The 27354-nt window shown below is 48.3% G+C and overlaps 1 protein-coding gene across 3 annotated transcripts in view; it reads right to left on the bottom strand.

Moving 5' to 3' along the window:
• TARS2 (threonyl-tRNA synthetase 2, mitochondrial) overlaps positions 1-27354 on the bottom strand; it is a 1102517-nt gene that overhangs the window by 120420 nt on the left and 954743 nt on the right. For all 3 annotated transcript variants that reach the window (XM_069649728.1, XM_069649729.1, XM_069649730.1), the window contains one exon: positions 12555-12632. In XM_069649728.1, the coding sequence (XP_069505829.1) occupies positions 12555-12632 (78 nt within the window). The remainder of the gene's footprint in view (positions 1-12554; positions 12633-27354) is intronic.

The following is a 27354-nucleotide window of genomic DNA, read 5'->3' as shown; positions in this document are numbered from 1 at the left end:
ACCAACAGATGTTTGTGCAGGCTGTAGATTTGAACAGCCTGGAGTGTAAGATAGGCACTGCAGGTAATAATAGGCTATATAACCCATTAGCCCAGACTGAATCAGCCACCACACAGAACATCAAGGACATTTTGGTGGAGATATGGCACACCAGACTGAGGTCCAATCTCCCATTGCTGAGCCACAATGCAGAAATTAGAGAGTTCAAGACCGATTAGAAACAGTAAAAAATAACCAGTTGTCAACTGATGTATTTAGCTTGAAATAGGATGTTTGTTGTTTGTTTGTTTGTTTGTTTATTTATAATGCGCGAACGTACCCGGGGGTATCAGGGCGCAGCTTTTACAAGAATTTTCGAAGCTTGGTTACAGTACACGAGGAATATACATAATACAAAAGTAGGTGCACAAATGTTATATACAATATATACAAATCAGTAATATACAGGTAAGCAAGAGGCACACGTGGTTACGAGGTGTGCGTGTAGCGCTGGACACTAACTGGTCTTAGTGGGTCTCCAGTTTCAGCCAGGAGATTAACTTGGAACGGAAGTTCTGATAAGGCAAGTCTACTCTAAGGTTTGGAGGCAGGGAGTTCCAAAGTTTGGCAGCTTTTACCGGGAAGCTGTTGCCTCCTATGGTGGCCCGTTTGTAGTGGGGGACAGATAGGCAATCTTTGTATGCGGTTCTGACGGGTCTTGAGGAGGATTGTTTGTGGAACCTGTTGATCAGGTAGGTTGGGGCTGCGTTGTTAAGAGACTTGTGGGTGAGAGATGCCGTTTTTAAGAGAATTTTATCTCTGGTGGGGAGCCAATTGTTCTGTTGGCTGAGTCCTGTGATGTGTTCTCTTCTGGAAATGCCCAAAGCTGCTCTGAGAGCGTTGTTCTGAAGGATTTGCAGTTTATTGGTGGTGGCCTTGGTGGATCCTAGGTAGAGGGCGTTACAATAGTCGAGGCGAGACAGTATGAGGGCTCTGGCGAGTGTCAGACAGCTAGTATCAGACAGGAAAGGTTTGGCTGCACGGATTAATTTGCACGTGTAGGCCGTGGAGGATGCAAGGGAGCTCACTTGTCTTTTGAGGGAAAAATTGGAGTCTAGATAGAATCCCAATGTTTTGACCTCCTGTCCGACTTTGATGTTGTTCCCGTCAATCATGAAGGAGTTATAAACCGGGCCAAGTTTCTTTATACTGATTGTAGTGCCTAAGATGATGAGTTCTGTTTTATCATCATTCAGGCATAGTCCATGAGTGGCCATCCATGCCTGGATGATGATGTACACCCTATTTAGCAAGGCCAAATCCTTTCCATAATCTCCTGAAAGCGGAAGGAGGATCTGAGTATCATCTGCATAGTTAGTGTAGGTGATACCGAGATGATCCAAATCATCGAAAAGGGGCTTGGTAAATATGTTGTATAATGTGGGGGAGACACAGGAGCCCTGAGGAACACCACATGTGATGGGTATAGGGTCTGCTGCCGCCGTGGGAGAGAAGACCCTCATAGTCCTGCCGTTAAGGAAGGATGTGATCCAGGTGATGGCCTCGCTGGAGAAGTGAGCCGAAGTGTGGAGGTGTGAGCAAAGGACAGAGTGATCGACCAGATCGAAGGCTGCAGATAGGTCGAGGAGGAGGAGTAGGGCGGCTTGCCCGTTGTCTCTGAGCGAATCGATCTGCGCTTTCAAGTCAATAAGGGCAGTTTCAGTCCCATGTTGGGGACGGAATCCAGATTGTCTAGAGCCTAAGAGGTTGTGTTCTTCCAGGTGCTTCTGTATTTGTACATAGGCAACCTTGTCCAGAATTTTTAGTAGAAAGGGAACAGTAGTTATGGGTCGGTAGTTTGTGGGTATGGCTGGGTCAAGTGTGGGTTTTTTCAGCAGAGGTAGTACCCAGGATTGTTTTAGGTTAGTAGGGATGGAGCCAGTGGCAAAGGAAGCATTGATCAATTTTGTAATGAAAGGGGAGAGGTCGCGGGCAGCATCTTTAATGAGCTGGGCAGGGCATAGATCTCCCTGGCAATTAGACGGTTTCAGGGACAGGATAATTTTTTCAACTTCCAGTGTGTTGACTTTGGCGAATTGGAAGCGGGCTAGGTCAGTGGGCATGGGCTTGTCCGGAATTTTTGAGTTGAGGGTGTCATTCAGGGATGCTCTTTTGCTGGTGATTTTACTTTGAAGAGTCGCAATCTTGTTTGCTAGTGCACTTTGAATTTCTGAGCACCAGTTTTTATCTTTGGTGCACGTGTCAAGGGGTGCTATGGGGGTTTCTATTTCTTTAAGGATGGAAAAAAGTTCTTTCATGTTAGATTTAGCTTGTGATATACGAGAGTCAAAGGAGGCTCGTTTGGCCAGGTATATTTCTTTTTTGTAGAGTGCAGCTAGTTTGGAAAGTTTTAGTTTGTTAGAGACTGAAGGGGATTTTTTCCAGATGGCCTCGCAGTTTCTTTTTTGCTGTCTTAGTTTTTTGAGGAATGGTGTGTACCATTTGTTAAGGTGCGTTTTCGGTTTACTGGATCTCAGTTTAAGGGGGGCGATGCGGTCCAGTGAGGTGGCCATAATCTTGTTATATTCTTCAACCAAGGACTCAGGGTCCAGGTTATCAGGAAGTGAGTTGAGAGTGGGGAGTAGGTCAGGGATAAGTCTTTCTACTGTCATGTTCTTCATGTTTCTAGTGAGAGTGGGTGGGGCCTTAATGTTAGGCGGGGGTGGGGGTCTGTCGGTGGAGAGCATGAATGATACCAAATGGTGGTCAGTCCAGGCTTGGGGTGAGATGTTTGTGATGTTCACTAGGCAGTTGTGGTCGGCCACCCAGTCAAGTGTTCTACCTTTCGTATGCGTGGGTGTCATACATCTTTGCACAAAGCCTAAATCAGTAAGAGTATTAGCTATGGTACTAGCGGGATGGTCTTCTAGGTCATTGTAGCCCAGGTTAAAGTCTCCTAAGGTGAGAGCTTGAGTGGAGCTTTTGAGGTTGCTAGATAGGATGGAGTTAAGGTCTTCATCGAAGGTGCCAATGGGGCCTGGCGGACGATAGATCAAGTAGATGTTAAGAGTTTGGGAGTTAGTGAGTGGTATTTTGACTGCTAGTGATTCGCAGGAGAGGGCATCGGTCGAGGTAGCTAGTCGCATAGTAAGACTGCACTTATGGATAAAGGCGACACCACCTCCTCTAGAATTAGGGCGGTCTTGTCTCAGGATAGAATAGTTATCTGGGACTGCCAACATAAGCATAGGGCCTGCTGCTGGGTGTAGCCAGGTCTCAGTGATGGCGAGGAAGTCAAGGTCTTCGGTGAGGATTAAGTCTGCAATTTCTGTAGCATGAGCTACTAGCGACCTGGCATTGATCAAGGCTCCCTTGATATTGGGGCTAGCTTTGTTTTTAGAGATAGTGGCTATGTTTTTTGAAGTAGTAGTATGGCGCTTGTCTTGTGTAGGTTTAGGGGTACCCTGGTTGCGGGAATTCTGAAGGGTTTGTAGTGGGTTACTGGATTGTGTGGAGGTATTTGGTCGCGGTGGCAACGATCTAGAGTTTTGTGTAGTGGGCAGTGAGCGGGCAAGTGGTTCATGGATTTTGGCTAGTCTAGCTCTCAGTCCTAAGTTCCTTTCTGTAGTGGTGCGAGGGTGATTGGAAGGTAGCAGTATCTGAGAGTCGTTTAAATCTGGGTATGGTACTTGGTTGTTACGCCTGGGTAAGGCTGGCATGTTGTGTAGGTGTGGAGCCATCTTTGTCGGAAATGTGGTATTGAGGCTGATCAGGAAGTAGGCAAGCAAGATGGAGGTGAGTAGACACATGCTAAATGGTGGGGTCGAGAGTGTTATGGAACGCTAAATAATACCTGAATTAAGGTGGCCGCACGTGGTTGGGATGGTCTATGTAGCCCCTAGATAAGGGTAGTTGATAAGGCTGTGATGCCGGGGGCAGCCTGGGTTAAAGGTGTAAGGCCGAGTTACTGATGATACGTTGAGTAACACCTGGGAGGTAGGACAGATATGGCAGGATAGCTGCAGTGCCAGGGTCGGCAACTAGGTAGAGGTAAGTTGGCTAGAATATGAGTGACGCCTAGATTAAGGCCGCATAGATTGGCCACAATACCCGAGTACTAGCTTCGAGGTATGGCAGTTTGTCTAGAAGGCATGTATAAGCTGCTGGATTCAAGATGAGGTAAATTGGCTGGAGTGCATGGCTATACAATTGGAAGTCAATCAGGCAATCTGGTACCACTTAGCAGGTGACATTAGGATCAGCATATTCACACAAAATGACAATACAGTAATTCAAGTACAGTTCTGTGCAGAACAGATTTGCAGGCAGTCTGAATGCAATTTCAGCAAATGAGGTTAGAATCAGCATGGATCAGGTGGTGTCACATAATAAAAACCTGGAACATAAGATCTATGACACTGAGAACAGAGAAACGAGGTGCATCCTTAGGTTTTGGGATATTAGTCATTTGCAAGGTTAGATTCCATAACACACCGCACAAATTATCAAGATATTACAATTGTACTGTTTCAATATGAGGATTGCATGGAATTGCAGATAAATATAAATATATAGAGGAAGCCACGATGGACAAAATGAGTAACTGACTCAGCCACAATTTTAAAGGACCAAGATTGTATCTTTCAAGACTTGTCGGGCCTGTGTTCAGCAAAGAGAGAATAATGTTGCTCTTGGACTGGCTGTCTGCACGAGGTTGATGTTAAATATAGGTGGAGCTGGCAGGGCACTGCTGTGCTGTGGACAAAATGGCCACTGTGCACTGGGGCTCCGCAGCCAGTGATCTTCAACGGATGCCTGATGCCCTAAAACTACACTCTGAAACTCCTGAAATCGGTGTATGTACTACCAGAGGTGGAAGCGGAACACACAGCTGATCATATTTATATTGGCATGGACGCAGACTGCTAAGATTGTAGAAGGGACTACCATCCGTGTAGGACCTTGCCACGGCGGCATAACCCTCCCAGCCCGTGCTGTTCCCGACTGTCAGATTCTTCCTCCAACACCCCTAGGGCTAGTGACTACGGTGGAGGGGCAAGCAGGAAGGGCGTTTGGCCCCGTACCAAATGCTGCATAGCACAGTGAGCAGCTGTGAGAAGGAAGCAGAGAGGACCGTGCAATGGAGCACACCAACATTGAGCGGCTAGCTGGAGGCATGATGAGGTCGCACTGAACCCCTGCTTCTAGTCTGCTGACTAGTGCCACAGTGTGGTTGGCGCTGGGACTCCCACTGCCCTTGTAACGCACAGACTGTACCCTCTGTCATAGGCTAGAGCCCCACTCACGCGACCCGTTCAAGTGAACAGCGTATCGGCTGGCAGGGGGGTCACATCTTACCTGGGTAACTGCATAAATACAGGGTTATACCATCATCTGAGGAGATTTCTGGTGTGACCTCCCAACGTGGCTGCACATGCATAGGCACTACTGGTGAATGCTGGTGCCCTGGAGTCTTGATTCATAGCGCTCAGTTCTCATCACCAGGCGACAGCAGATTGCGATCAAGCTTTTGTGTCCCCCTTTAACATCTCAGGGGGGGTACACATATTCTGTTCATTGCTTGTTTGAAGCGTAGGTACTGACCCTGTTGATGGCAGGGGGCAACGCCACAACTTCAATCATTGCCCCTGCCCTGCCGAAGCCAGGTAGACAGTCAGCAGTGATGGGCTGGATGCAACGCTGCGTGATATTGTTGGGCGAACTGTGCAGAAGGGGGCTGGAAAAAAAGCAGGACAGCATGGACGCTTATGTAAAAACCACGCTGAAGAAACAGAATAAAGCCGCTAGCAACATGGAGGCTGAGCTGCTTGCGGTACCGGAGGAACCCACAGATGTTCAGAAAATGATGACATGTATGCAGGAGTGTTCCTCAGCAGTAAACTAGATGAGATTACTGGCAACATCAACTCCATCAAATCCAGACTGGAGAAAGCTGATAAGAGACATTCAGAGGCGGAAAGAAGAGTGAGCACTCTGAAGGATGAGGTTACACTGCTGAAAACCGAGGTGACTTCGCTCTCAAATTAGGTACAATCCGTTAACAAGAAATGTGGTGAACTGGAGTACAGGTCATGCCATGAAAATAAGAGGATCGTCGGCGGCCCTAAAATTAACATCAAGGGGTGCATGGAAGCATTTGTTGAGGAAGCCCTCATATCTCTGCTCAATATTCCCAAACTCTCCCCCCAGTTTGCAGTGGAGTGGGCACACAGGTCGCTGGCCCGAAACCCAAACCTGGGGCACCACATGCCTAATAATAGCATGCATCCTTAATTACAAGGACAGAGACTACATTTTGCATGCTTTCCGGGAAAAGGGCGATCTCATGTTAGGATCCAGCATACTCCATATCTACCATGATTTTTCATTGGGTGTGCACCAGGAGCAGAGAACATTTCTAGGAGTGAAGAAGATGCTACGCGAAAGGGGTACATGTGCAATGTGGTATCCAGCAAAGCACAGAATTCAGCTACAAAACAAAGTATTTATCGAAGTGAACAACACTGCAGCTGAGTAAAATAGTCCACTCACTCCATTACCTATACGCTAAGCTGCAGTCCCAAACAATCTGGTGAGTACAAGTCTTCTTTTGCAATGCACTCTACAGGATCTGAAAAGCCAGGCACTTGAACCCCCTGACCAGTGACGACCCAAATGACAGATAAGAAAGAGAATTGCCATTCCTATTAGTGGGACTCTCAAGCCAAAGGCAAAATGTCGAGACTTGAATGTCGTGTAGATAGAAGAGACCTCCGTCCCCAAGTACCACACAGAGAGACCCTAAAGCCACTATCTGTGCCGCCCTTGAGGCCACAGGTGGGAGATGTCGAACTCCGGAACCACGAACCTCTGAAGACCCCAAAACCGCTGTAAAGGAAATGGCAATTAAGTACCAGGCAATAACAGTTACCAATAATACAGAAAAACCAGAAAAGGGCTTACCAGGAAAGGGCAGTGACGCTACTGCTAACCCTATGGGGTCGGGGTTCCAGGACTCACGTGGGCAGCAGTCCCCACTTGATGTATGCTGTGGTAGGGCCCACTGAGTGATGTGGTGTCAAAGCCCACCTGATAGAAGAACCAAGATCCAGGTAACTATGGAGCACCTTAGAGGAAGCCAGGAGAACAAGATGCCAACCAATAGGGTAATCCAAGAGAAGTCCAGAAGGCAGTCCGAGGTCCTTTACCAAAAGAGCATCAAAAGTTTGCCAGTAGCCAATAAGGATAATCCCAAAGGAGTCTGTGAGTCCAAAAGCCAAGGTTGAGCTATTGAATAGATCCAAAAGGTACGTGATGCCAAACAGAGTTGCAGTGAACAGCTGTGAAGCGGCGACCATACGAACAAGCCGTGTTTAAATGTTCGTTACTTCCTGGTCACGTGATGCGCAACCGCATCATGTGAGCAGAATCTCGGATCACGTGAGCAGGAGGCTGCAGTCAGGCGACGCGGAAGTACACGGCTGCTTCGCCGGTCTTTCAGGCGCCAACAGAGTTGCCAGTGACGAAACGGGCGCAATTGAGAATGCGCGCTGCTAGTGGCAACCTGCGCTTGCACACGGGAGGTGATATGCTGCAGACGTGAGTCCCGTAACTTGGGAGGGGAATGTGAAGAGATCGGGGAACAAGGGCGGGCCAAGGGGATCTCGGTGTTGCTGACAGAGATGTGTGATGCAGAGTGCGTGGTGTGTGGAGCGGAGTGCGTGACACAAAAGCAGTGTTGATGATTCAAACAATGCAGTAGAACCAGATAAAGCAGGTCCCATCGCCCTGAAAAAAGAAATCCAGACGGCCATATGATATGATAATGATATGATATGTGTCATTTATAACGCACCACAAAGTTGACTATCTCTATTGTTAGGGCAACCAAGGGCAGTCCACAAGAATAGATGTGGTGGGGTATTGAAGTCTATATGCCCAAGCATGTGACATGACCGTATTGGAATTGAAAATCAGCAACAAAATGGCATTGAGACGCTTCCAGCACGGACAGTCTGTCCCAGCCAACAAGTGTGGGCAGTGGGACAGCAGAGGCGGCCCAGGAATTAAGTCCAGCATCCAAAAATAGGAACCAGAGTCAAGACTAGCACTACTCAAACTCCAGCCAGTAAAGTCAGATGTGGTCCTAAAAATGCAACAACTGTCCCAAAATGGCAGATAAGTAAACGAACAGCCTTCCATGATACTCTGGTGAAAATTTAGTGTAAGGTTCATGGTCTCCCCCAGAAATACCCAAACACACCGGGGCTGGCCTAAGACAGCCCGCCAATCGCACAAAGGGGTTAAAAACAAAGGGTTAGGTGGTCAGCTAATCTGGTTAGCACCTGAAACTGTGAATCTTTCTAAATATATTGGTACCCCAATGGCTACCAAAAAGGTACATTCGGTTACTAATGAGGTATATCATCTTGCACCTCTGATGAAGCCAAAACTAAATTCCACCAGACTACTCACTAAAACCAATGTTATGTGATATAATCAGCCTAGGGTACAAATGGAGTACTTAAATAGTACCCCCTGTCCTGAGAGGCTTATGGGCGTCCCTCCACCATACACTAAGTGAGCCAAAAAAGGGCACAGTGGCAGGGGGACTGCAGTAGAAGTCAAGATGACCATCATAATAGGCCAGTGATCCAAAACAGAGGTAGGGGGAAGCAAAAGTCAAGGAGGCTTTAAAAAGGACCTACAGAACTCCTAAAAAAGAAATTCTGTTCCAACAGTCCGTGAAAAAATGTTGGACAACTCTAGTCCGAGAAACACAGTTATGTCAAGCAGAGGGTGAGAGGTGATTGATCTGAATGGCCACAGGGTGTGTTATGATGAGCAGAGGCTAAGTAATGGTGCACAGAAGGTGAAAGAAGACAAGAAGAGGGTAAAGCAGTGTGACTGAATACTGTGACCAAGTCACATGCCCAGGTTGGAAGGAGGAGAACTTGCAGAGTGGGCATCACAATATATAGGGAGAGGGACGGGAGATGGTCCTTCCAAATGTTCTCCCTCCGTCAGTCTCCTTATCTGCTCAGCGAGTAGTTCTGTTGTACAAAAACAAAAGGCGGGTTGAAAGGTAGTGTCTCCCTGTTATAATGACATGCAGGGGCAGAGGAACGGAGGGGAGGGTGCAAGACGACTGTGTAATGGTTTTTGCCACACTGACTAGTGCCACTGGTTCAAGGGAGTACATGGTTCTTTGGAGATAGAATAAAAGGGGAACCAGGGCGACAGGTGGTATCAACAGGAAGCCAGGCGACGGACCGGAAAGGGCCATCTGACCCCAAGATGGCTGCTGCAAAGGTTACAAAGCGCGGCTCTGCCCAAAAACTTCAGATGAGGCACTCCCCATAGGGGGTGGGCGAGACAGGCGAAGAGTACCTAATCCCGTAGCCTGAGCAGACATGTCCCTGGCCTTAGCGGACATGCCAGAACCCAAAGGAAGGCGGAGGAATAAAAGGGAGATAAGGGCAAGAGAGGCTAAGGGCGCTGCCAGGAGTTGCAAAGAGACCGATTTGGAGAAGCACAAAAAGTGTACAGGGGGGAACCGGCACAGCAGGAGATGACATCAGAAGAAGGGAATGAAAAGAAGTGAGAAGAAGAAAAGGTGGGAATTGTTTGGAGAGGATAAGTAGCGCAAGGGAGGGGTCAGAATGGAGGGAACATGGTGGTCTAGCAGGGAAAGCCCTAGAAGAAGGCAAACCCCAAGAAAGCAAAGGAAGTTACCCAAGAGAGAAATTAAGACATTAGCATGAGAAAATAAGTAGAGAAGAAGAGGGAAAGGAATGAAAAGGAGGAGGGAAAGGGCAAAGGGAGAGAAAATGAAATCTGAATACCAGCAGGGACAGAGGAAGAGGAGGCAAGAAGGTAATATAGAGGAAGAAGCATAGCAGGGCCCCAAGGAAAGAAATACTGGGCTACAAAGGGGAAGAGTGGAAGGAAAGTGGAAAGAGTGGAGAAATAAGAGGTGCATGAAACCAGGAGAACATGAGAATGGGGCCCGAATTTGGAAGCGAGTCCCACAATAAGTAGACAGAGTTGGAGGTGGTGGTCAAAGTGGAGGGAGCACAAGGCAAGAACTGGAAATGCCAGATGAGAAAGAAGAGTGGCCAGCAGTTAGAGGGGGGTTAGAACCAAAGAGGCAGCAGTAGCACCAAAGACAGGGGAAGGCAACTGGCCATAAAGTTGGATGGGAGACTAGAAAAGAGAGGGGTCTCAAGGAGAAGTGGGACCCAAGAGGCATTGAAAAAACTGTGGAGGTAGTGCCTGACCCACATGTAGAAAAGCATGGATGACTGGAGGAGGTCAAAGAGGAACCGAGCCAGCAAGAAACCTGCCCCATGGCTGCTATGGCCCCCAAGTCATGGGATCAATAGGCAAAAGAAAACAAAATAAAGTGACCTCAGAGGAACAAAGAGCAGACTACCACCTTTAACACTCGGACAGGCTTCTGCACTGCTATGTCCAGTAAGGCAAGCACACTAGGGCCACAGAAAATGAACCACATACGGTTTTGGGACGGTGTGTGTTGATGCATCCAGGAGGGCAAGTACACTTGGTTTGAAGCAAGCCACTTGAGGTGAACCGCTTGGGGAGCTTGTGCTGGAGCATGCCAAGAAGGTATACCCAGGAGTACCACACAACATCTAGTAAGGAAGAAGGGGCCTGGAGACCTCCTAACCTGAGAGCCTGTAAAGGACAAATTGAGCTAACAGGGCTATGTAGCCAAACCCTAGAAAGAAACACACTTTGGACTATGGATTTTAATAAAGGGGACCTAATGCAATTTACTCCTACACTCTCATTTATTTAAATCCAACCCAAATCACTGTTTACCTAGCGACCGCCTTGTACAGTTTACTGCTGCAGAAAGACGTGTTAAGCCGTATTCCAATCCTAACCCTTGAAGGCAAGAATAAAACTAATATAAGAGTACTAAGACATTGTATAATTGTTCTGTTATCAGTGAACCATGATAGTATGTACTGAACCAAGTCAAAATGTATTGATTAAGCGCTGGAGTGAGATGGCCCCCAAGGATGGGGAGGAGGGGGAGTGCTGGGCGGGCCAAAGCAGCATATGCCAGGAGGGCAGAGGGTCAGGGCCAGGGTATGCAGGGCCATGAGGTTAATATGGGTGAAGGCCCAGGATTTATTTTTTAGCATCATAATTGTGGAGACTAAGTGTGCATATGAGATTTTAAAAACACAGGTGCATGGTGTTTCATAGTCTAATAGCTTATACCCGGCTTTGCCCAGAGTTTAATTTCCTCATAGGTACTATTTGTTAGAAATACCTTATGGTAGCTTTACGCTTTTCGGAAAGGCTTCATAAGAAAGGTGAAAAACAATTCACTACATTTTTCAATTATTTGAGATTTTACAAACGTTTTCTTTTAAAGACTACACAACAAAATTGTGTGTTCTTCTTAAAAACTCATTCTGAAAGTTATAACTGTATGGGAGAATAACATGGAGATTCCTGAGCAGCATGATGGGTGACATGATGCCGACAGTGCCAACATCTCTGGGCCTAAAGTTCAATATTACATGTTTATTTTAAGGCTTCTTAATATAAAACATTTTTAGTTTTTCCAGTTGATTCATGGAATCCCTTTAAGGAACTCATTGTGGCAACAGTAAAGACAGACACAAGTGATCCCAGTTCAAGGGTGTTTATTAAACTGTATAAATGGGTTGGAAAAACGCCTAATCTAAACCTGAATCTAAGATGGGAGCAAGCTAAGACCATCAAATAATAATAAGATAGTCCTAGTGGCGTCTTGTCAAATAAAAGGGCCTATACTCAGAAAAACCTATTGCCAATCCTTACAGCTAATTTCAAAAGGGGTGTGGGATAATGTTCACAAGAAAAGGAAGAAATGTTCACAAATAAGTCAGGATGTTATAGCCGGGCATCTCCCTTCCCACCGTTTTGAGCATGGGACAAGGCAGGACCTTTGAGCACAGCACACTCCTGTGCCTCGCCAGCACGAGGTTACAGTTTGTTTACAAGATATCAGGGCCTTCTGAGGCCAAGCCTCTTTTACCCAAAGTCTCTTGCCTCAGAAGACCTGATGTGTTACATTCAACAAAAACAAAGTTCCTTCAATAAATCTTAATTGGGCGATTACCCTTCGCCTTAGGATCCCCTTCTGCCGGGTTCCGATCCCTCGTACAACGTGGGCCTCTCTCCGCTAGGGTCACTATGGCCTTTCATTCACCACATAACATTCAAGAGTCTCAATGGGGGTCATTACGAGGTAGGAGGTAAACATGCCGCTATTAGCGGCATGGCTACCGGGCCGGGGTTCCTTGAATGAATTACCAGGTCATTCTGACCTTGGAGGGCCCGGTAATTCCTCATTCAAGGAGCCCATCCCCATTCAAACCCACATAGGGCTCAATGGGAATGGGGAGGGTACCAACAACGGGCCCGTTATTGTTACAAATACATAATGTGGAGCTAGATGGCAATTAAAACACATGGGAATATTACTTTATTTAATGATTGCAATCCCACTTTCAAGACCTGACTTCAGAAGATATACATGCAAGCTCACTCACCTTTGGCCCATAGAAGGCACCATCCCCTGGGTTCAGCTCCCACGGGTGCCCAAACTCATTAAGACTCTTCTCGAGTTGCTAGAGTACAAATAAAGAAAGCAGGAGTTAAAAAAATACAATTTAACAGAAGAGTTTGCACCAACATTATACCAGAGGAAGCCTTCTACTCGAACTACTACTCTTCATCTATGTTCCCTCCTCTTCTGCTCTCAGGTCAGGGAGTAGGCACCTAAAGGAGGGTGAACCCCAAGGTGTCCTCTCTCTTCTGGCCACTTTCACATATATTTACCTTCCCTCACCCCTCAGGGTCATCCCCCGTCCTCCAGTCCAGCCATCTTTGCCATTGACATCTTGGTGAATGGGGGATTACCGCCCCATTCCAAGGTTGGCGGGGCGGTAATTCCCCATTCACCAAGGCCCTTCCCCATTCCCATTGAGCCCTTATAGGGCTCAATGGGAATGGGGAAGGAGCAAATAACGGTACCGCTTTTAGCGGAAGTCCATCAGCGGGTCCCTTCCTTAACGTGTGGTCTGGCCACACGTTAAGGACGGGACCCGCTGAGGGACCTCGTAGTATGGCGGTAAGGGATTACCGGCACCGGTGCCCTTACCGGTGCCGGTAATCCCTTAGCGCCATCCGTGGAATGAGGCCCTATGTGTGATCATTGTGTTGGGTCTCGAATTAGAGCTGGCTGGGAGACAGGAATTCTGTTGGTGTTGTAGCCATCACAATGGCTAGATTTCCGGCACTATTATCTTCAAAGCTTACACCAGAATGTAATGGGTCATTGTGCTGTTGCTTCCACCAGGGCAAATCCTGCCAGTGGGAAATGCGACCATATTTAGTTGTTTTACTGGTACTAGAAAAAGCACAAATCTGGTTACTGCCACAGCACTAAGTCCATTGTAATGCTAGTTACTGCCACAGTGATAAGACGAGTAATGTAAGAGTGCCATAAAAAAGTTCCCAGATAGAAGTGCTGCTAGAGGCCTCTACCAGACATATTTGGTTGCAAGCTGGTTGGTGGTGCGACCAGGGACTAGAAGTTCAAAGCACCCCAGCCAGCCTTAAGCAAATAGCCTTGGCCTGTGGGCAGGCTTTATTGTGATGTCCACTGTAGACTCCGCACCCTTGCTGGCTGTAGCGGTCAAAGACCATCATTCAGTACAACGACCACAAGCCTTTCTGCACTGCTAATGTAACTTAAGGTGGTTTATAGTCAAATGTTCGAATATATCATTTCGAACTACAATACATTTGAACCAAAAGGATCGAAAAAAACAATCAAATGCACTTTTTTTTTGGGAGGGTACGGGGGGTGTAAAAACCACTAATTTTTCCTATACGAAACCCAAAAAAAATACATTAAAAAAAAAAGCATTCAAACTTTTTTTTCCGATCCTTTTGGTTCGAATGTATTGTATTCAACCCTTTTATATTCAAAATAATGATTGGACACCACTTAAGGTAACACACCTCTTGAGAGACAGTAGTTTAAGCCAGACAATGATGGTTCAGTGAACACATTGGCCACTAAGTAAGATGTGGAACCTAAAATAAAACTTTAATATGCTGACAGAGAAGCTCAGATATCTACAAAATGCTAAATACTGTGTGTATTTTAGGGGGCCAACCTATTATGGTGAACAGGGAGACAGTGCAGTGCAGCCAAATACAATTAATGTAAGGTAGCAGAGGGGCAAGGCTTAGACTCAGGAGGGCTGTTGGAGTGCTCTATGGCTACAAGAGAGAGGTCTTGTCTGAATGCCAGCAAGACGGAGATCCTCCTCATCGGCACACCTCACCATCCTTTCCCCTCACTCTCTGGCCGGCCTCCCTTGGCCCTCCCCTCCTACCCCAACCTGCAAGGCTAAGAACCACGGGGTCATCTTTGACTCCACACTTTCCTTCTCCACCCACATCGATGATGTCTCTAAAAAGTCAAACTTCCTACTGCACCTCCTCAGAGGTACTATGCCTTTCCTCTCCATCCCCCAGAAGCTCACCGTCTCTCAAGCTCTGGTTCACTCTCGGTTGGACTATTGTAACAGCCTCTTTCTGAATCTACATGCCTCTACTCTCTGCCCTCTGCAACTAATCCAGAACAGGACTGCAAGACTTGTCCTATCTCTACAGCTCTGAAATCTCTCCATTGGCTCCCAGTGGATGCAAGGATTAAATTAAAAACCCTCTGCATTGTCCACAAGGCTTTCTGGGGACTGGGTCCAAAATACCTTCAGCTATCCCTCCGCAAATACCTCCCCTCTCGAGCTCTTTGCTCCTTTAACTCTCTCAGGGTCAGTCGTTTTTCAAAGAAACGAGCTGGGGGTAGATCTCCGTCTTCGGCTGGGGCCTCCCTCTGGAACAACATCCCTGCAACTCTAAAACCTGAGGAGAACCATCTCCGGTTACGGAGGCACCTCAAGACCATCCTCTTTTCTTCTGCCTTCACTCCCCTTCCTCCCCCCTGCTGATGTGTTCTCTCTTGGCACTGTGTACCTGGCCACCCTCAGTGCTCGGGGCCCAGGTACCTGCTCACCCTGCCACCCTCCCGCACTGCCTGCGGGCCACCCCTTGCACTAGGGTCTGTATCTGTACCCATACAGTCCCCCCCCCTTTTTCTTCCTGCACTTATCAGACCAACCCTATCTGCTGCCTTAAACCCAGCACTTGCCACTTGCTGGCTGCACTGTCATTGTTTGTTGCCTTCATTATTTATTTATTTACTGATTATTTATCCGTTTCCTCTTTGCTCCATACTTTCCACTTCACCCCCTTCCATGCACTTTTCCCCTTCCCCTCACTCATGCACTTGCGCATTCTCAATGTCACTGGGCCTAGTAAGATAATTGTTTTGTTATTCCCCAGTTCCCTTCCCTTGCCTGTCACGCTCTAAAACACTTGTGTACAAGCGCTATAGAAATAAAATATCAATTCAATTCACACAGTACACCACCAATAATTCCAGTTAGACAGAGAAGAACAAGTTACTTACCATATCTGGTAACGTTCTTTCGATGGGATGTTCCTCCAAAGTATTCCATATCTATGACAGGTAATGTCCACAGCTGTGCTGCTTCGGAACATTTTCGGCAAAGGGCGTCCTGCGTCGATCCCATGTCCCTCGAGGGCCTCCGTCGAGGGTCGACGTCACCAGATGTTATATATAGGACGCACGACGCCCGTAGCCTCAGTTGTAGTTTTTTCCCAGAAGATGTGGCATCAATCTTCTGCCAGTCTGTAACGCTCACCTGATTCCCGTAGAGGCGCCGGTCTTGACTGGGCGTATACCGTATCTTCAAAGGTGATGTGTAACACACGGCTGGCTCTTTGGGCTGGACCTCTGTGCACTGTATGTCTGACTCGAAGGGTAAGATGTCTGCAGATAGAAAATATGGGATTAATGAACTGGGTTATTGAATGTCTCTCTCTTCTTCTCTTTCTCTTCTCCTGTAGAACCCCAAAGGTTAACGCTCTCACCTTAGGTAAGTGAACGCCGTGCTCTCCATCTGCCTCGGGGCAGGGTGCTGTAACCAGTTTCTTCACTGGATAAGGGGAGCAGGCCTCTTGACTTCAGAGGACTGCTGTCCGTCGTTTACTGCACGAACGGTAAGTTTCGAGTAATTCTAATGTCTTTAAAGTCTTTAGTAATGATGTCTCTTGTTTTGCAGGGTTCCGGCGATGGCGGATGACGGGCTGAAGTGAGTTGAAGATGGAGCCCGTGTGATGAATAGAAGCGCCTGGAAGCACGTAAGTAAGCGCTTGTTGCCTGCTTCACGATGCGCTCTAACTGTCTTTTTATTTTGCAGGTACAAGTTCGGAGCGGCTGCAGGGTGCCGGAATACCCACTGGGTTAGATGTGGAAAGGAGTAATGGCACGTGAGTATTAAAGTTCCCCAATGTCTTTAAACGCACCTTGTTTTGTCTTTCAGATGCGGGATGCAGCGCCGAAAGCCTCCGGAGCGTGCGAAGAGTTGGTAAGCTTTTGTCTTTTTCAGATGCCGGAATGCAGTGTGAAGACCTCCGGAGCGCACGAAGAGTAGGTAAGCCTTTGTCTTTCAGATGCCGGAATGCAGCGCGAGGCGTTGGTGACAGCCGATGGACCAGGTAAGTGAAGAGCTGTCACTGAAGACCGTAATGCTAACCTGTTCTTTCTTGTCTTTATAGGTGTTGCTGAAGGCTGGATTCAGGATGGTAAGCCTTTTTCCTTAGGCCCAGGATCAGATGCAGAAGACACGATGAGCGTTCTGCTGCAGAGGATGCAGAATAACGCAAAGCAAGATTCATCCATCGGGTGTGGTTTAAATAGCCTCCTGTAGTGCTTAGGTGTCTCCTTCCACAGCCACGCCCAGGTAAGAAAAGAGTTCCTGCTTTCCAGAAGAGTTCCAGTGTTCTGAACCTAGGGAGTGGCTCCTGCCCCACCCAACAGGAAAAGTAGTTCCAAACAGAAGAGGATCAGAGGCTCAACTGGCAGGCAAGTAAGCAGCATGGTCGGCTGCAGGTAAGTCCACCCAAGCATTATGAGCCCGGCGCTTCCAGCGCTGGGACTGGGCATATTTATGAGCCTGGTGCCACTGGCGCCAGGACTGGGTCCAAAAGGTCCCAATTGGGACTGGTTGGCACTCGGAACCTGGGTTATGGATCTGCTTCCAAGGGAGTTGGGAAAACCCTGACCTTTTGGAAGCAGAGATCATGACAGTACCCCCCCTCAAGGCCCCTCCCAAACCGGGCTTCTCCGGGGGTTTTGGCTTGTCAGGAAATGTTCGGTGAAATCTTTTGATTAGGCGAGGAGCGTGGACATATTCAGCAGGTTCCCAGGATCTCTCTTGGGGGCCGTAGCCTTTCCAGTCAATTAGGTAAAATAGTTTAGATTTGGAGATCTTGGAGTCCAGAATGCTTTTGACTTCAAACTCGAGTTCTCCATCAACTAGGATAGGTTTTGGAGATTTAGTTAGTCGGGTTTGAGGTTGCACGGGTTTTAATAGAGAGAAGTGGAAGACTGGATGTATCTTCATGTGCGGGGGCAAGTCCAACTTGACCGCTACTGGGTTTACTATGGTAGTGATGGAATAGGGACCAAGGTATCTTGGGTTGAATGTGCGTGGCCCTTTTAGAGGTAGATATTTGGTGGATAACCAGACTTGATCCCCTACTTGATATTGAGGGGCTTCCTTCCGATGTTGATCTGCTCCTTTCTTGTATTGTTCTTTAGCCCTTTGAAGGTGAGAAACAGCTTCCTTAAAGGCTTGGGTGATTGTAGAATGCAAGTAGTCTACTGCTGGTGTTTCAAGATCTTGGAGGGGATCCAACTCCGAGGTTCGAGGGTGACTGCCGTACAAAAGAAAAAACAGGGTTTTCCCAGTTCCCGAATGGACAGAGTTATTGTAGGCATATTCGGCTATCCAAAGGATGTCTTTCCAAGTTTTTTCAGTTTGTTGCAGCATGCAGCGTAAATACTGTTCCAGAGTTTGATTGGTCCTCTCGGTTTGTCCGTCGGTCTGAGGGTGGTGACTGGTCGATAGTCTCACATCAATTTGAGCCGACCGACAGCAACTTCGCCAAAAATGAGAAATAAATTGACTACCTCGATCCGAAATTAGAACCGAAGGAAAACCGTGCAGTCGGACGATGTTTTCGAGAAATTCTCGGGCCAGAGTTGCTGCTGTTGGCAAGCCTTTGAGCGGAATGAAATGCGCCATCTTGGAGAATAAGTCCACGATTACTAGAATCGTATTGTATCCGGAGCATGGAGGTAAATCGGTGATGAAGTCCATAGAAAGCGTATGCCAAGGGCGAGGTGGGATGTCAATAGGGCGTAAGAGGCCTGCTGGTCTTTCCTTTTGACTCTTGTTTTGGGCGCATACTCCACAGGACATTATAAAGTCTCTGATATCTTTTTTCCAAGACGGCCACCAGAAGTAGCGCTTGATCTTTTCTGAGGTCTTGGCCATACCGGGATGTCCTTCCATTAAAGAATCGTGATAACAAGAGATTACTTTTTTCTGTAAATCTGTGCTGGGCAGGTATAATCGTTCTTGGAAATACAATAAGTTGTCCTTTACTGCAAAGTCCTTTCCCTGCAGATGCCAATTCTGTATGTCTGCTGGAGTTACAAGTTGCCTGGCTTTATCCTTAACTTCCTCTATGGATTGTGTGGCGATTACACCCAGAATTCTTTGTTCGGGAATGATTGGTACAGGTTTAGGGTTGATCAAGTGTTCTTCCACTCCCATCCGAGAAAGGGCATCAGCCGTACCGTTTTTTGTACCAGGTCGATAGGTAATTATGAAGTCAAACTCGGCAAAGAATAATGCCCAACGGAGTTGTCTAGAGGATTGGGCTTTTGCTGTTTTCAAATATTGTAGGTTTCGGTGATCCGTAATCACAGTAACGGTGTGTCGGGCCCCCAGCAGATAATGCCGCCAAGCCTTAAAGGCAGACTTGATAGCCAGAAGTTCATTGTCATTAATCGTGTAATTGATTTCAGGAGGCGAGAATTTGCGGGACCAAAATGCCACGGGATGCAACTGATTGGTTACCGGGTCCTTTTGGGATAGAACTGCCCCCATGGCAAGGCTTGAAGCATCAGTTTCCACGATGTAGGGGAGTTCGGGGCGAGGGTGTTTTAAGATTGGTGCAGAGATAAATTTAGTCTTCAAATCCTGGAAAGCTTGTTCCGCCTCGGTAGACCATTCAAAACGTTTGTTTTTCTTTAACAAGGCAGTGATGGGCTGGACTATTCGAGAGAATTCGGGAATAAACCTGCGGTAAAAGTTAGCGAAGCCTAACATGCTTTGCACACCTTTTACGGAGGATGGTGATGGCCATTTGAGAACTGCATCGACCTTCTTTGAATCCATACGCACTCCGCCAGGTGATAATATGAATCCCAAGAATTCAACTTCAGTCACGTTGAAAACACATTTTTCCAACTTAGCGAAAAGTTTGTGTTGACGCAATCTTTCGAGGACCATTTTCACATGTTTCCGATGTTCAGATTCCGATGAAGAATAAACGAGGATGTCGTCAATGTAAACAACAACACACACAACTATGAGCTCTCTGAGGACATCGTTCATAAAATATTGAAAGGCGGCCGGGGCATTGCAAAGTCCGAAGGGCATGACCTGATATTCAAATAGCCCATATTTGGTGCGGAAGGCCGTCTTCCATTCATCGCCCTCTTTTACTCGTACCAAGTGGTAAGCTCCTCTAAGATCCAGCTTTGTATATATGCATGCTTTTCTGACTTGGTCCAGGAGTTCAGGGATCAAAGGTAACGGATATCTATTCTTAACGGTGATCTGGTTCAGGGAGCGATAATCTATACAAGTTCTCAGGTCTCCTTCCTTTTTTGGAACGAAGAACAAAGCTGAAGAAGCAGGAGACTTGGAAGGACGAATAAACCCATTTGCCAGGTATTGATCCAGGTATTGTCGAAGGTGAAGGTTCTCAGGCTCGGTGAGGGCATAAATTCTACTACAAGGAGGAGTAGATCCAGGTATCAGGTCTATCTGGCAGTCATAAAACCTATGAGAAGGTAGAGAGTTAGCCTGATCCTTCCGGAAAACATCTTGGTATTCTAGGTATTCGGGAGGTAACTGGGGAGTCTCTGAAGAAATTGCTGCCAGTGCAACACCAGGTGGAGGGTGACAAGTAGAGACACATTCTGGAAACTGGACCGTTCTTGCTCGCCAATCGATCAGAGGATTGTGTTTCTCTAACCAAGGTATTCCTAGAATAATCTGAAACTGAAGGGCCTTGATCACATCGAACACGATCTTCTCATGGTGTCCATCTTGACTTACTAGCGTCACTTCTTGAGTGGTATGCGTTACTGGCCCGGAGGCTATCTCCGTACCATCCACCGTAGTAATGACGTCCTTTACAGCCTTGGGACAAAGAGTTAGATTCATCCTCAAAACCATTTCATGATCCACATAATTGCCGATGGCACCGCTGTCGACGTAAGCTTCAATTGCATGTAATCGATCCGGATTATCAGGGCTAATGAGGACCATAGGTATCACGAAATGCGAGGTCACGGAACTGGTTTTCACGCTCGGCAAGAGGACCTCTATTCTTGTCGGGCGAGGTCGTTTCCCTGCTCAGAGTTTGTAACTTTGGTAACTGCAGCTGCTACTGCCTTCTTGGCAGGTTTCACCGGACAGTCTCGAAGAAAGTGCCCTGAGTTTCCGCAATAGAGGCATAATTGCAACTGTTTTCTCCTTTCCCGCTCCTTTTGTGTTAGAGGACCTTTCAGACCCCCTATTTGCATGGGTTCCCCGGAGTCTACTCCTTTGGAAGGAGTTGGCGGTTTGGAAAATACTCGAGCATCAAACTTGGAACGATCGGCCTTCCTGTTCTGCAGTCTGTGATCTATTTGAACGACTAAGTCTATATAGTCCGAACAATCTTGTGGGGGATTCACTACTTGGGCTAACACATCTTTGAGCTCTCCACGTAGACCTCTATAAAACAGCGTAATCCTTTTGTCCTCAGGCCATTGAGTTTCCACTATCAGTCTGTTGAAAGACGCAATATAAGCCAAAAGGTCTTGATTACCTTGTCGCAACGAAAGAAGCTCATTGTCCAAGGCCTGCCCCTGTGAATGTCTTGCAAACAGTTTTTCCATACTGAGCTGAAAAGCTTGAAAATCATGGAGGACCGGATCATCTTGATTTACTAGAGGGATCGACCAGTCTGCCGCATTGCCACTAAGGTACGAAAGCACGGAAGCTACTTTAGCTTGATCAGTTGGAAAGGCTGCTGGCCGGCATAAGAAATGCAACCAGCACTGATTGATAAATACTGCAAACCTCTTTGGGTCACCAGAAAATCGTTCGGGCGGAGCCAGAGGTAAATTCCCAGGTAGGTTGATCTGCACTGGATTCATAGAGGATGTAGAAGGAAGATTTCCCCCAGATGCGGGTAACGGGGTCAGTCCGGCTTGTGACTGTAGCAATTGTCTAGCGAGATCATCTGTTCGCTCCTTGGAAATAATCAGTTCCCTTCTTAGAGCGTTAGTTTCCTGACGGGCTGCATGCACTTCTGCCCTTAGTTCCCCAAGTAACTGGGCTAGCTGGTCGGTATCCGAGGTTTCCATAGCGCCTGGACGGGAGTTTTTTGGTAGGCTTTGTGTTCTGTAACGCTCACCTGATTCCCGTAGAGGCGCCGGTCTTGACTGGGCGTATACCGTATCTTCAAAGGTGATGTGTAACACACGGCTGGCTCTTTGGGCTGGACCTCTGTGCACTGTATGTCTGACTCGAAGGGTAAGATGTCTGCAGATAGAAAATATGGGATTAATGAACTGGGTTATTGAACGTCTCTCTCTTCTTCTCTTTCTCTTCTCCTGTAGAACCCCAAAGGTTAACGCTCTCACCTTAGGTAAGTGAACGCCGTGCTCTCCATCTGCCTCGGGGCAGGGTGCTGTAACCAGTTTCTTCACTGGATAAGGGGAGCAGGCCTCTTGACTTCAGAGGACTGCTGTCCGTCGTTTACTGCACGAACGGTAAGTTTCGAGTAATTCTAATGTCTTTAAAGTCTTTAGTAATGATGTCTCTTGTTTTGCAGGGTTCCGGCGATGGCGGATGACGGGCTGAAGTGAGTTGAAGATGGAGCCCGTGTGATGAATAGAAGCGCCTGGAAGCACGTAAGTAAGCGCTTGTTGCCTGCTTCACGATGCGCTCTAACTGTCTTTTTATTTTGCAGGTACAAGTTCGGAGCGGCTGCAGGGTGCCGGAATACCCACTGGGTTAGATGTGGAAAGGAGTAATGGCACGTGAGTATTAAAGTTCCCCAATGTCTTTAAACGCACCTTGTTTTGTCTTTCAGATGCGGGATGCAGCGCCGAAGGCCTCCAGAGCGTGCGAAGAGTTGGTAAGCTTTTGTCTTTTTCAGATGCCGGAATGCAGTGTGAAGACCTCCGGAGCGCACGAAGAGTAGGTAAGCCTTTGTCTTTCAGATGCCGGAATGCAGCGCGAGGCGTTGGTGACAGCCGATGGACCAGGTAAGTGAAGAGCTGTCACTGAAGACCGTAATGCTAACCTGTTCTTTCTTGTCTTTATAGGTGTTGCTGAAGACTGGATTCAGGATGGTAAGCCTTTTTCCTTAGGCCCAGGATCAGATGCAGAAGACACGATGAGCGTTCTGCTGCAGAGGATGCAGAATAACGCAAAGCAAGATTCATCCATCGGGTGTGGTTTAAATAGCCTCCTGTAGTGCTTAGGTGTCTCCTTCCACAGCCACGCCTAGGTAAGAAAAGAGTTCCTGCTTTCCAGAAGAGTTCCAGTGTTCTGAACTTAGGGAGTGGCTCCTGCCCACCCAACAGGAAAAGTAGTTCCAAACAGAAGAGGATCAGAGGCTCAACTGGCAGGCAAGTAAGCAGCATGGTCGGCTGCAGGTAAGTCCACCCAAGCATTATGAGCCCGGCGCTTCCAGCGCTGGGACTGGGCATATTTATGAGCCTGGTGCCACTGGCGCCAGGACTGGGTCCAAAAGGTCCCAATTGGGACTGGTTGGCACTCGGAACCTGGGTTATGGATCTGCTTCCAAGGGAGTTGGGAAAACCCTGACCTTTTGGAAGCAGAGATCATGACACAGTCTGACTGCAGATAGCCTTGCGGAAACGTAAGCTGCAATCGCATAGGAAATTCTCCAGAGGGGCAGGTTGGGAGGGCGATGTGGAATACGTCGGAGGAACATCCTATCGAAAGAACGTTACTAGATATGGGGTAAGTAACTTGCTCTTCGAGGGGATTGTGTCCTCTGAGGTATTCCATATCTATGACAGACTCCCAAAGCAGTACCAAACTATGGAGGCGGGAAAAGAATTTAGAAATTTAGAATACCCAATCAAATGGCAGAATAAAGAACCGCCTTACCAAAGGCCAAATCCTGCCCGTGGATTGAATCCAGGGCGTAATGCTTGACAAAAGTATGAAAAGAAGCCCATGTGGCTGCTTCACAAATATTCTGAATAGGAACACCCCGCTGAAGGGCAGTGGAGGTAGCCACGCCCCTAGTAGAGTGAGCACGTAATCCTACCGGAGGGTCCTTAACCGCCAAACGGTACCACTCAGTAATAGTGAGGATAATCCACCCGGACAAGGTCTGTTTGCTAACAGCCTGGCCCAACCGGTGTCCAGCATAACAGATAAAGAGCTGATTGTCCACTCTGACCCGGGACATCCGTGAAATGTAAAAGCTCAGAGCTCTCCTAGCATCCAACTTATCGAGCCTCTCCTCATCCTTGCCAGGGTGCGGAGGAGGATAAAACGCCGGAAGAACTACCTTGTGGCTTAAATGAAAATCAGACACGACCTTTGGAAGAAAAGAAGGCTGCATCCGAAGGACAACCCTGTCCTTATGGAAAAACAGTAAAGGGTGGCTTGGCCGAAAGTGCCTGCAACTCACTCACTCTGCGAGCCGAAGTAACTGCAACTAAAAACACTGTCTTGAAAGACAATAGTCTCAAAGGACAAGAGTGCAAGGTCTCAAAGAGAGCACCCATCAGAAACTTCAAAACCAAATTCAAATCCCAAACCGGCACCTGGAAAGGGAACGGCGGAAACACATTAGTCAGCCCTTTTAGAAACTGCGAAATTAAAGGTATCTTAAAGTAAGAACACTCTTCTGACAAACGCTTAAATATCGACAGCGCCGCCAGGTAACCCTTAATGGTACCCACTTGAAGGCCCTTATGAGCTAAAGAAAGCAGAAAAGACAAAACCATAGGAAGGGAACATTGGAAAGTATCAACATTCTGTCTCTTGCACCAGTCGCAGAACTTACACCAACGGCAATGGTACAGGGACTTTGTTGCTGGCCGCCTGGCCGACAGCAACACCTCCATCACGACATCCAGGAGGTCCCAATCCTTGCATCTCAACCTTTCAGATACCAAGCGTGAAGGTTTAGAGTCCTGACCTCTGGATGGAGAACCTGACCCCCCCACCCTTGCGAGCAGATCCTCTCAGTAAGGAAGACGTCGTGGCGGGCAGATGGTCAATTCTAGAAGGTCCGGGTCCCACGCTCTCCTGGCCCAATCCGGAGCCACAAGGTTCATGCAGGTCCTGAACCTCTGCAACCTCTGCAACACTTGAGGAATGACGAGGACTGGCGGAAACGAGTACAGCAGCGGGAATGACCAATCCACCACAAATGCGTCTCCTAAGGCTCCTCTTAGAGGAAATTCCCTTGAGCAGAATCCCTCGCACTTCCGGTGGACACTGGTGGCGAAGAGATCCACTTGCGGGGTTCCCCAAAGGGCAAAGATCTCCAGAAGGACTTCCTGAGCCAACTCCCACTTGTGAGAGACTGCGCTCTGCCTGCTCAGAGCGTCCGCCGCCGCGTTTTCGTCTCCGGCCAGATGAACTGCCGACATTGAAAGCCCTTGTTCGATGGCCCAGAACCGGAGCTGCATCGCCTCCCTGCACAATGGGAGTGTGCCTGCCCCCTCTTTTTTGCTGAGGTAATTTAATGCAAGGTCACTGTGTTGTCTGTCATGATCAGAACACTTTTCCCCCGTACAGTCGGCAGAAAAGCCTTCAGGGCAAGCCTGATGGCTCTCAGCTCTAACAGGTTGATGTGGAGTCTGGACTCCGACAGAGACCAACGACTGCTGACGGTCAGCTCATTGGCATGAGCACCCCATCCTGTGAGGGAAGCATCCATCACAATCGTCACATCTGGCCATGGTTGCCAAAACGGTTCCCCCTTCAGTAGGTTCCTTTCGTCGGCCCACCACAGAAGATCCTGTGCGACCGAGATCGGAAATCTGAACGGGATCCGACATCCTGCCCGAGAACTGGGACCACTGCAGTTTGAGAGCCCATTGCAGAGATCTCATCCGCAGTCGGGCCCCCGACACCAGAAAGATGCAGGATGCCATGAGTCCCAGCAACCTTAGGAAGTCGAAAAGCCGGGAGACAGTGAGCACCTTGAAACTTGTCCACCATCTGCACAATGTGATGAGCCCTGACCTGGGGAGGCGAACACTTCACTAGGGACATGTCCAGCAAAGCCCCGATGTACTGGAGCTGTTGAGAAGGTGTCAAATGCGACTTCTTGAAATTCAGGGAGAAGCCCAGCCTGTGGAGGGTGCAGCAGGTGAGTCCGAGATGATCCAACACTTGCTCGGGAGAGCGTGCTCGGATCAGCCAGTCGTCCAGGTAGGGGTAGACGTGAATCCCCCCCCGCCTGAGGTATGCTGCCATCACCACCATGAGCTTGGTGAAGACCCTCGGGGAGGAGGTCAAACCGAATGTCAGGACCCGAAACAAAGTGCGAGTTGCCAGCCGCAAACCCTTCCTGTGCTTGGGATGAATCGGCACATGAAAGTATGCATCCTTGAGGTCGAGAGACACCAACCAATCCTGAAGTTGAAGGGCCTGGAGGACCTGAGAAAGAGTAACCATCTTGAACTTGCCCTTCCTGAGAAGTTTGTTCAACCAACGCAAGTCCATGATGGGTCTCAACCCTCCGTCTTTCTTAGGAATCAAAAAATATGGGGAATACCATCCCTTGTTCCTCTCCGCCACAGGCACCAGTTCTATGGCGCCTTTCTCCAGCAGGGATAGGATTTCCTGCACAAGGAGCGTATCTGGACGCTTCAAAGAGAGCTTCCCCGGCGGATTGTCGTGAGGCTGCTGAAGGAAGGGAAGGCAGTAGCCGTGGGCTATGGTATCCAGAACCCACGCATCTGAAGTAATGGCACACCATTCTCCGAGATGTTGCGATAGCCTGCCCCCAACCGGCGAGCCATGGCACATGGCCTCATGACTGAGATGTAGTGGCTGCGGCAGTGCCTGATGGCAAAGAGGCTACAGCCCGAGCGGCTTTGGCACCACGATTTCCCAGACCACCACATGTACTTGTTCACTGACCCCTTTGACTGGCAGCCCCTCTTGATCTACCAAACATGGAGTAGTATCGAAAGGAACCTCCCCTACATTGCTGTCCCCTAGGACGAAAAGGCAGAGGTTGCCAAACAAATGAACGCTGTCAAAGGGCATGTTCAGAAGACGGGATTGCAAATCCGGGGCAAAACCAGACTTCCGCAACCACGCAAACCAGCGTATCACAGTGCTCGCAGCCATGGACCGGCTTACACTATCTGCCGTGTCCAAATCCGACTGAAGGGATTCACAGATAGCATCCTTGCCGTCATGCACGACGGCAGAAAGCCATCCCTTTCTTCCCCCTCGGGAATATGCTCAGCTGCCAAAGACGCACAGTTCCACAGAGTGTGTGTAAACTTTGCCAAGGCACAAGTGGAGTTGGCCGACTTCAACGCCATATTCCCAGCAGAAAATACCTTCCTTGCCCAACCGAAGCGCTTGTCGTCCCTATCAGGAGGGATGGTAGGGTACGCAGCCTGCTTTGAGGAGGCTGTAGCTGCCTGCACCACCAAACTCTCTGGAGTAGGGTGCAACAATAAGTAGCAGGGGTCACTACTGGATGGGCGGTATTTTTTCAGGAACGACTTGTTAACTGCCGACAGACTCTCCAGAGCAGTCCAGGCCGCCGCCACCCTCTTTTGCAAAGCCATGTGAAACGGCAACACCGGATCAGTGGACAGACCCTAATACAGGATATCCGTCAAGTCATCGTGATCAAACTCCACTGGGGGGGCCGACCACCCCAAGTACTCTGTCACCCTCGTCACGGGGCGCCAATAGGAAGACTCAGCATGCGCCCATGGTTCAGGCTGTCCAAACGCCACCTCTGGAGAGGTGTCGAGGCCACTGGCCTCATGCAATGACTGACGGAGTTCCTCCATCTGGCAATGCCCAG

The sequence above is a fragment of the Ambystoma mexicanum genome, chromosome 1p (assembly GCF_040938575.1).
Source record: "Ambystoma mexicanum isolate Mex_15411 chromosome 1p, UKY_AmexF1_1, whole genome shotgun sequence".
In the NCBI taxonomy this organism is placed as follows: Eukaryota; Metazoa; Chordata; class Amphibia; order Caudata; family Ambystomatidae; genus Ambystoma; species Ambystoma mexicanum.
The sequence above is the reverse complement of the archived record's forward strand: the minus strand, read 5'-3'. Positions and strand labels throughout refer to the sequence as shown.